This window comes from Leptinotarsa decemlineata, unplaced genomic scaffold (genome assembly GCF_025532065.1).
Source record: "Leptinotarsa decemlineata unplaced genomic scaffold, Ldec_3_MD MMD2_tig00000010_RagTag_RagTag, whole genome shotgun sequence".
NCBI lineage: Eukaryota > Metazoa > Arthropoda > Insecta > Coleoptera > Chrysomelidae > Leptinotarsa > Leptinotarsa decemlineata.
In genome coordinates this window covers 3,473,079-3,483,227 of record NW_027412538.1, presented here as the reverse complement: position 1 = coordinate 3,483,227, position 10,149 = coordinate 3,473,079, and the positions used below count along the sequence as shown (strand labels likewise).

General features: G+C 31.1%; 1 protein-coding gene across 2 annotated transcripts; it reads right to left on the bottom strand.

Moving 5' to 3' along the window:
- Nucleotides 1–1,062: 1,062 nt before the first annotated feature.
- Gclm (Glutamate-cysteine ligase modifier subunit) lies at nucleotides 1,063–10,114 on the bottom strand. Of its 2 annotated transcripts, none has more exons than XM_074171283.1 (4): nucleotides 9,780–10,112; nucleotides 5,385–5,586; nucleotides 4,891–5,211; nucleotides 1,063–1,449 (listed from the first exon to the last, which is right to left on the bottom strand). In XM_074171283.1, exons 1-4 carry the CDS (start codon nucleotides 9,891–9,893, stop codon nucleotides 1,310–1,312), a joined length of 777 nt encoding a protein of 258 aa, XP_074027384.1. In that variant the 5' UTR covers nucleotides 9,894–10,112; the 3' UTR covers nucleotides 1,063–1,309. The 2 variants fall into 2 exon arrangements, with proteins under 2 accessions (XP_074027384.1, XP_074027383.1); XM_074171282.1 differs by lacking the exon at nucleotides 1,063–1,449 and adding an exon at nucleotides 2,374–2,768 and having other exon boundaries at nucleotides 9,780–10,114.
- Nucleotides 10,115–10,149: the final 35 nt, after the last annotated feature.

The window sequence follows — 10,149 nt, the reverse complement described above, 5'->3', positions numbered from 1 at the left end:
CTTTGAAAATTTCGAGAGGCATTCCTCTAACTCCAATGTCCTGTAACCGCTGAAAGAGGATATCATGATTGACGGTGTCGAATGCCTTGGCTAAGTCTAAAAATACAGTGATGCATTTGCCTGATCCTGAAAACTATTGAAAACATTATTTGCCAATTCAAAAACTGCTCCTTCAGTCGATAAATTTTCTCTGAATCCATATTGAGATTTGGAGAGGATCCCATTTATGTTACAATAATCGACTAGTCTATTTTTTAAAATCTTTTCAAATATTTTAGCAGAGTTATTAATAACTGTTATTGGTCTGTAGTTATTTGTTTTATGTTTATCCCCAGATTTATAAATCGGAGTTGTGATAGAATCTTTGAAAGCAGAAGGAATTTTATCAGTCAAAAAAATTGAGTTGAAGATATGACATAATGGCTTTAATAGATAGATTTGAAATGTTTTTACGAAGAATACATGAATAGTCAATTTAGTCATGAGGCTGACAAATAAAACAAGATACAGCGACATACAACCAGTAAAAAAAAAGTTATATTTTAATTGTATTTCTGTATCTGTGAATAAAGTTACTGAGTAACAAGTTGCCTCTTTATTGAATAGTACTGTATTGTTGAGGATGTTGAGCTCTTAATACAGAAATATCTTTCAAAAAAATTTTAATGGTTATATAGAATTTCTACCAAGTACAGAACACAGTTTTTACCGGTCAGCTATTTCAGAACAACATTTACACATTATTCAAGATGCTTCAAAATAATATGGAAAAAGATCGCAATTCACTTCTGATCAGTGTATACTTATTTGAGGAAATGAAAATATGTCACTTTGTCTTTTCTAGATTTATTATAACCTGTTTTCACTGAAAACGTCATTGGTCTAGCCTATATCCCTGACACAGTTGATGATAGGTGACTGACAGGAAATTCCAATCAACAAGGATTTACAGAATGGTATCGTGCTTATATTTCTCAGATTATCTCTGCTCTCTTTCACTTCCAATTTCCCTCTCGATCACATTCACTGCTGCCTTGGAATGGAATTGCAACAGGGGCATAGTTAATCACTCAATAAAATAATTTTATTAACTTTTTGTCAGTTAACTATAATTCATATCACAACCAAGGTTCCTATATCGAATACAGTATCAAAATATGTTTATTGCACCATTCTTCAAAATGTTTCTTTCTCTTAACAAAAATCTGATTTTCTTTTAAAAAATGGAATGGCAAGTGCATATGTATAAATATAGTAAATCCAGAATAAAATAACATAAAATATTACACATCAAACTTATTCTAATGTTTTATCCTTTCATGAAATTCAATAAATAACCCTTTGTAGTTAATACTCCTCTGCATTTCACATGAATCAAATACCTCAAGGCCCATTTCAGAACCAGTGGTTTTCCAAATATGCCCTCCCCCGAAGACTTTGGAAGAATATCTGAAATAAAAAAAGAATGAATATTTACAAAATACCGCAAATTTATAATAATACAACTGAAATATATAAAATTATAAAAGTGTCCAAATTAATATGTTATTATCAGTAATGATAGCGCAAGAATGTGAAATAGTATGTTTTGTATACACCGAAAAATATCCAACTGCTATGATGAATATTACTGGAGTTTTTTCCCAACACCAAACCGTTATTTTAAAACCACGGTGTGGTATTGGGAAAAAACTACAGTAATATTCATTAGTACACCGAAGGTTCCAAACAATGCATCACAACTGCTATAATGCCATATGAGTCAATGAATTAAGAGCATTTTAAACGCAAGATATAGAAGCAGAGTGCCAAAAAGCCACTTGTGCTAAGTAGACTGTCTTTCCTACCGTAAAATATGGTGAATAGGGTCGGTTTTCAACTTAAAAAAATACAAGTATATCCAATATAGTGGATTGTAAACACAATCAGTTTCGAAAAACTACTCAAACAGATAAGTATTTTTCATTTGCTGACCCTCAACAGTTGGTTAATAGAATCCACCTATTGAAAATGTACTGAAAGTACATTTTAAAATGTTCAACTCGTTTTTACTAAATTACCGTGAAGAATTACCATAAAGTCTAGGCGAAAGTATCATAAAACTTTTTAAAATATCAATAAAATCAGTTATCAGATGAAAAAAGGAACATGGAAATGAAGAAAGTACCTGATACAAAAATTTTTTTTTCAATTTTTAAAATAATAAATTATATAAAAGGCACTTTAGATAATTCATATATGATAAAAAATGTTTCCAAACTTGAACTCTCTTTTTAATTTTTTGGGTTCACTCAGTAGTACTTGAATAGTTAAAAAAAGGTGGTCCTAGATCATGTTGGACACATGTTGAAACATGTTTCACTTTTTTTATTAATTTATATATTCAATTCATTGCTTCATACTCATGTTTACTGCCCTGAAGAAGCTTCCCATTAGAAGCCAAAGCTTGGCAAAGTAGAGGAGAATTTTGAGATATGACTGAGAGTTCCCATCAATCCATTTTACTGGATATATTATATATATGATATTATCTATCCTATTCATCTCTAACATGTCCGCCATCTCCCTTTGAAATCGTACCCGTTTTCTGCGTGTTGCTCGATCCTCACGGCTATGATATGAGCAACATACATCATATGGTGCTATACTCATGAATAAACGTTTACATCGGGCACATTTGAATAATGATGAACCAATAATATCTGGTGTTTGTTTACTTGTTTCGGAACTACTATTGATTCTATGGTCTTGAATATTCATATTCAACTCTGTAAAATCGTCAAATCAGTAAAAAACCCTAATCACTTTCCATTGTGACAAAATATAAGTTTTAGGTTAATTGCAAAAATTAATACAAGTGTGGATTAAATTTTATAACTACAAGACGATGTATCTGTAAATATATAATTTACAACTTTTCGTTGATTTATTGTGTATACCTCATGTTTTTTACATGAAAGAAATTTCAAAACTTCTGAAGATATACTTGAAACATTTCATAATTGGACGTCTGAATTTCCAAAAGATAAAATTGCTGCTGCTGGGTTTATTTATACAGGTAAAGGTGATAGAGTTGTATGTCCGAAATGTCACAGTGAAGGGTTCAAATGGGAGATTAGAGATGATCCGCCGATAGATCGCTTCAGATGGCAGCCAGTTTTTCAATAAAAAAGATTCAGTTTGTTTATCTGAAAATGAATGGAGCCAACGTCCAAAAGACAACAAAAATAGCTGCCCTTTTATCACCAACCCAAGTATTACTTGTAAAATTTGTTCAGAAAAAGAGATAAATATATTGTTAATAACATATACATACACATGTCATGTTGCATTGATTGTTATATCACATGTCATAATTGTTCAGTTTGTAGATCAACTAATAAATCATTTTTCAAATTTTTATTACATACATTTCTGAAAAATAAAAATTAAATACATAGCAACAATATTTTTATTAATCCACATCTCAATGGGTATTACATATTCAACAAAACTTTGGGAGGTAAGTAATGTATAAAATATCATCACAAGTATCAAATTTCAAACAGTCTGTGCTCAAATCCTCATTAAAACCACTCAAATGAATCGAATTATGAGTAGCTTGAATATCCATTTGTTGAACTTCACCAAAAAAAAACAAGAAAGACATCATCTTTGGCTTTTGTTATATCCACAATTGTATAATAACTCCCTAATACACAGACATATTCTTCAGCAGAATTGTTTTGTGTGTTTGTAGATCTCTATTGCCTCCCGTACCAGTCGGCTATGGTATCCCTGGTTGGGGGCAACAAGTTTCATGTTTTCAAACAGAATCCTGTGGTTTCCTTCACTGAGTGCCTGCTCCACCACAGCCGACTTGTCTATTTCTTTCATGCTTCTTCAGCCTTGTTCTAATGATTCAGAACATATGATATAAGCCCTCTGGTCATTGTCGACTACTCAATTACAAGACATGACCTTTACAACATCCTGATGCAGCTTCGGATAGCATTGCGAATGACATGTATCCAACATGATAAAGACCAACTACTCTCAGTTTTTCAATTACATGGAAATATTCGAAACTGAAAAGGCTGAAAATTGTTTTTGGGTGATCTATTATTTTGTACCGTTTTTGTAAGACTGAAAAGGAGATAGATGGCATTATAGGCTTGCTCTAACTCCAGCTCAAAATATATTTCTTAGCTGATCAACGGAAAAACAGATTTTAAACAGATATATTGTTTTGTGCGTGGATCTTGTTTATAAACTCTAACATGGTGCTCTGATTCACTCCAATATTTCCAGTGAAGATAGCCTATAATAATAAATTTTCCACAGAAAGAAAACTAAGGATGATGTCATAAAACTGGTAGTATGAAAATTTTAGGTTATAAGAGTATAACTTCGATATTCACCAGCAAAGATATTTTTTGTTTCACTTAACCATACGTACAGGTGAACTTGTGACCCCATTCACACCAAAGAGCCAAATCACTCCATTTGGAGTACTCTTCAAAACGGAAGCTCATTGGAAAGACGAATTTGTTTCAATTTTACATAACAATTTATAATTTTCTTTGAAAAAAACAATACATGTAATGAAGATATGTTCAGAGAAACTCCTTGGGAATGTTAGGAAATCCAAACTGATGTACAATTTAATATTTTCATACTATCAGAGTATGTAGAAAAAACATGTATATAAAATTACTTCATTAACATCAGCGAGAACGCCCCTCCCAGAACCAAATTCTTGATCTGTCCCTAGGGATAGTTCAAAGTGAGAGATCAAATATCAATATTCACCCAATAAGCTTTGTAATGACTTCTGGAGGGTTCTAATTCTTTACTTTTGTTTCAGATGTTTCATTTTTCTCAATTTCATTTGAGACTGAATATACTCACCACTTGGATCGCTGTGTGTTAATAGTTTAATATTGTTTTCTTTGCAGAAAGTTTGCAGTGTTGGTGGGACCACACAACAACTTGCAAGATTTATTTGTATGATCGTGGGTTTCACTTGAGCCCATTCATGAAGAGCTCTGAAGGTATTTTCTTCAATATCGGCAATCCCAATCTGTTTTATTTTTTCTTCAGATACAAAACTTTCCAGGATTTTCCATACTGTTTGTATTTGGCTTAAGTCATCTTTTTTATCTTCTGACTGTTTATGTTTGAACGATATGATCAAATCATCAATTGAGTTCACATTCAAAATCATAAGTGCTGAAAATATAAGAGAAAAAACAATAAAAGATTCGTTTCTCATTTCTCATTCATCAAATCAATATAAAAATCAATTTAAAATATATATATATATATATATATATATATATATATATATATATATATATATATATATATATATATATATATAATAACTTACGTCACATTCTTACCTTTCTGGATAGCTTCAGTAAATGATTCCTGATTGTCATTATTCAAAAATACTTTGAATCCAATTTTCAGGTCAGAAAGTTCATGTTCACTTATTTTGAGATTGTCATTTTGTCTGTTAACAATCAGCAAATGATCTGATTGTGGTTGAGAAGTATCACTTGTTTGGAATTCCTTGATAGTGCAGTTAACAGCATCCACCAACTGAAAATATTTTCATTTATATATGTATCACATGGTTTTACCGATATAGATGACACCTTCAGATCTTTTGTTTCTTATTATTACATTATGACTGATTATATTGAAATTTTAAGTGAAACAATTGTGAAATGTTTCAAAACATACTTGAATCTTTCAAAATTTCATTAACTCAGTTACGTAGGAGATCTTTCCTTCACATACAAATTCTTAAATGAATATTACTGGAGTTCAATCCCAACAAAACCATTATTTTTAACACCTCGATACGTGTTTCAATCACCAAGTGATCATCTTCAAGAGGAAGATTGAACTTGAACTGTTGCGATTGGACTCCAGTATTATTCATTACTACACCAAAAGTATATTAAATATTACAGGAATTTTTTTCCAACACCAAACCGTTATTTCAACACCTCTACACGTGTTTCGATCACCAAGTGATCATCATCAAGAGGAAGATTCTACAGTTTGGTGTTGGGAAAAAGATTCAGTAATATTCATTACTACACCAAAGGTATATTAAATATTACTGGATTTTTTTTCCAACACCAAACCGTTATTTTAACACCTGGACACGTGTTTCGATCACCAAGTGATCATCTTCAAGAGAAATATCCAAACATTCTTGATAGAAATTTATTTATTAGGTAAGTATGTTACTTTTCTAGGCTCCACTTGAACAATTCTATGATGAGAAGGATCAAAAGATGACATTACTGATTTGAAAGAAAACTTCACAGTGATGGAGCTAAAGAAACAATCTACCATTGTAAGGGTGTTAACTAGTTAGTGCCTGATGGTACAGAAAAGTACCTATCAGAATATAATTGGGGTAAGAACAAGATTATATATGTAAATGTCCACTTTATATCTATTGCACTTTTTGAACAACTTTGTTTTTTCAAAATGTAAAAGGATATGTATAGCTGATATGAGAGTTTTCAAGGGGGCTGACCACTTTATATCCAACTTCTACAGTACATCGGATACCACCATAATGAGAACCTGAAGAGATAGGAATCGCATTGAAATTGAACATCCCATGGCGAAAATATAACTGCAATGTACCTGAACACATTGTTGAGAAAACCACTGAGTCATACATAAAAAAATAGGGCAGTGGAATCTTTTTATGTTTTAATGAAGAAGGGGTTTGAGAATACCTACCATGAAGTCTAGGATTGTATTTTATGTATCATATCTTGGACCTCTTTTATTTTTAATTTTTATTAATGACTTGGCAACCTGTTTGAATATTCCTAGCCTACTATTTGCAGACGACCTGAAACTATATTATAAAATCGACGACATTAATGACTGCCAAAGTGTACAACATGAATTAGATGTAATCAAACTTTGGTGTAATAATAATTGTCTACAACTGAACGTCTCCAAATGTAAAATAATATCATTTACAAAAAAAAGCGAACTTCAATGTATGATTATTCAATCAACAAAACTACAATCAACTGCGTACATGAGATAAAAGATCATGGTGTAACATACGACAGTAAATCAACATTCACAACACATATAAGGAATATGACTGCTGATGCAAATAGGATGCTTGTATTCATTTACATAAATGGCAAGAACTTCAAAAGTGTTGCCACCTTAAAATTGCTATATTTTGCGTATGCCAGATCTAAGTTAGAGTATGGCTCTGTGTTATGGAATCCAGTTTACGACTAACAAAAAACATCAATTGATAGCGTGCAAAGGAAGTTCCTAAGATACTTATGTCTAAAAGTTAATGGTCAATACCCCACGAGAGGCATCGATCATAACATATTGTTGACACGATTTGATATGACATCTTTGGAAAATAGGAGACTTATCCTTGGTATAAAATTTCTGCATAAATTACTAAGCAACAATATTGACAGTACGGTTCTTTTACCCTAAATTAATTTCTTAGTACCAAGAAGTGAAGGTCAACACAATCTGAAATTCTATCGCGAAGCATCACGCACAAATATGCTACGATCACCATTGAATTTTATGGCAGTAGCTTCAATAAAATCTATGAACACTACGATATTCATTTCAACTCTCTGAACGCCATGGTATCATGTATCCACAATCACTTTTAATAATACTATAAATAACATTTGTGTCAGTACTGCTACATTGCATGATTTGTAACTTTTTGTGTTATATATTCAATTTTTCATTCCTTTTTTGAAATTCTACGTATACGAATATTTTATATATACTTTGTTTTAGCATTTACTTTTAGACATTTCTATATTCCATTATTTTTAATATTCATTTCATATATTCTCTGTAATAATAGCATTTCCTGTAACTGGGTACTCCTGTTGGAAATAAATCGCTTTTTTTATCGTTATTAAATAATTAATTGATTTGATGAAAAAATATCTCTGTTGAAATATGTTTTATGTTGACCAGAAAAATGTATTTTTTTGCTTATAAAGTTATCTGAAGTATATTTGATTTGTAGTAAATATCTGATGTTGTCCATATTTTGTATAAAAAGCATTCATAATTCAAAACGGTATTGAAGAATAATTTCAAAAAAAACTAACCACCACTGCACATAGAAATGAACTGAAATGTATGCGTTCAACTTATAGCAAAAAGAATGGTCGTGGTAGTTCAAGAGACTGTAGTATTTGAATAAGAATCCTCTGAACCTTATAGGTCATTGACAAGTAAAATCGTTGTTAGACCAATTTGAATAAAAAATACATGAAAGAAACATCGCATGATCAAGGAAGTAAGTGTTTCAGATGAACTCTCTCTTCCCTTTTATAATAATTCAAAATTTCAATCTAATAAAGCCATAAATGATGATGATATAAGAGTTCCAAGAATCTCAAAATTGATAATACAGTAGATGTGAAACATGACATTAAACTGTGAAACTAATCAGAGAGCCTTTGAAAAATTGTAACCAGAAATAAGGAGACCAAAAAACTAGACTTCAGTAGGCTAATGGGGATTTATGCAAAATATCTCACAGAGGTTAGTCTTGTAGATGTTTGTAATTTTTTGTGAGGTATCTTGCATAAATGTCTGTCGAATATAATTCAATGTCCAGCGAGGTAATAGCCGAGGAAGTAGATGTTTTTCGGCAGGCATACATATGTATCCCTCGTCAATACAGTCTTCAGAATTATTTGATTTCTGTTTGAATAGGAGAGATCCATCTGCTGGTTTCATCTGCTAGTTTCATCACTACGGGGTAAATGTTATTAAGATATTTGCTTGCTTATATGGTTGCTTACAAGTTATAAAATTACTACTCTGAATATAAAAAAAGAACTTTTATAAGGGTTGACAACAGTTCATAATTTGACTAATGAAGTTAATAAAAATTGTTGACTAAAACTGTGAAAAGATTCATTAGACTTGATGTTACTTACACTTCACATTTATAAACAGAATGTTGCATTGTTCAATTGGAATATATTAGAAATAATATTACCACATTGTCGGTTAATGCATGCTCATTCTTTTACTTCAAAAAATTTTTGAAGACAAACTACCTACTCACCGACAAAAATTTCATTGAAGTAAAAGAAAAAGTTGAAATGTGGTGTATGTACATAGCTCCAATGGTATACGTTGGAACAACTTTCTCAAAGTTTATAACTTCATATTGTTAAAGATTCATGAGGAATATGAATGGAATCACTCGTTACTTGATAAAAATTATCAACACTATTCACTAAACAATTTTCATAAGCTCATGTTCCAGATATTCATTTGATTCAAATATGCAATACCAGAATGTATTTTATACTGTTTTTTTGGGGTTTATAACCGTCCACAATCTGAAAAAATTAAGAATAAGTCAATAGAGAATCTGCTGAAGTGTAATGGGCAAACTAAAAAGTTCACCCGAAAAGTTACTGCGTAATATAAACTACTGGAAAGTCCAATTAGCAAGTTACTAGAATGTACATTATAGTTGCAAATCCACCACATTATCTCATAAACTATTTTAATATGTATTATTTTTTTGATTGTGCAATTACATATTCTTTTACTGATTATCAGACAGCTTGTGAGTGCAAGATCTGGATGGTATACATGAAATGTTGAAAACCTTTTCTGAGGTGTACCTATCTATTTTCATCTATTCTATTTCATGTGGTGCAATACACTGTACCTACAGTATTCCATTTTCCAAATGTTTATCAACATACTGAATTTTGAAAACTTACCTCTTCTGATGGATTTTGGTTGGGTTTTTTTGTAATATCATTAATTGATAAAATATTCCCAGTATTGATAATGAATTCATCGAGATTTTCCAAATTGTACTTCTCCATCACCATGATTCAAAAATAGTTAATTAGAAATATTGTAACTAAAACACGTGATTCGACCCCGCCTAATTTTTACCTAAAATATTAAACGTAATTACAAGTATAATGTTAGCATACTTCTGATTTAGTATGATATGAATAATCTCAACTTGCTGCCAATTGCTACAAAATTATTCAACAAAAATTATTCAAATTCCTGTTTGGTTGTTTGGCTAGTGTCAATAGTCGTGTGTCACTGTCATATGACATAGAACAGAACAGTTAT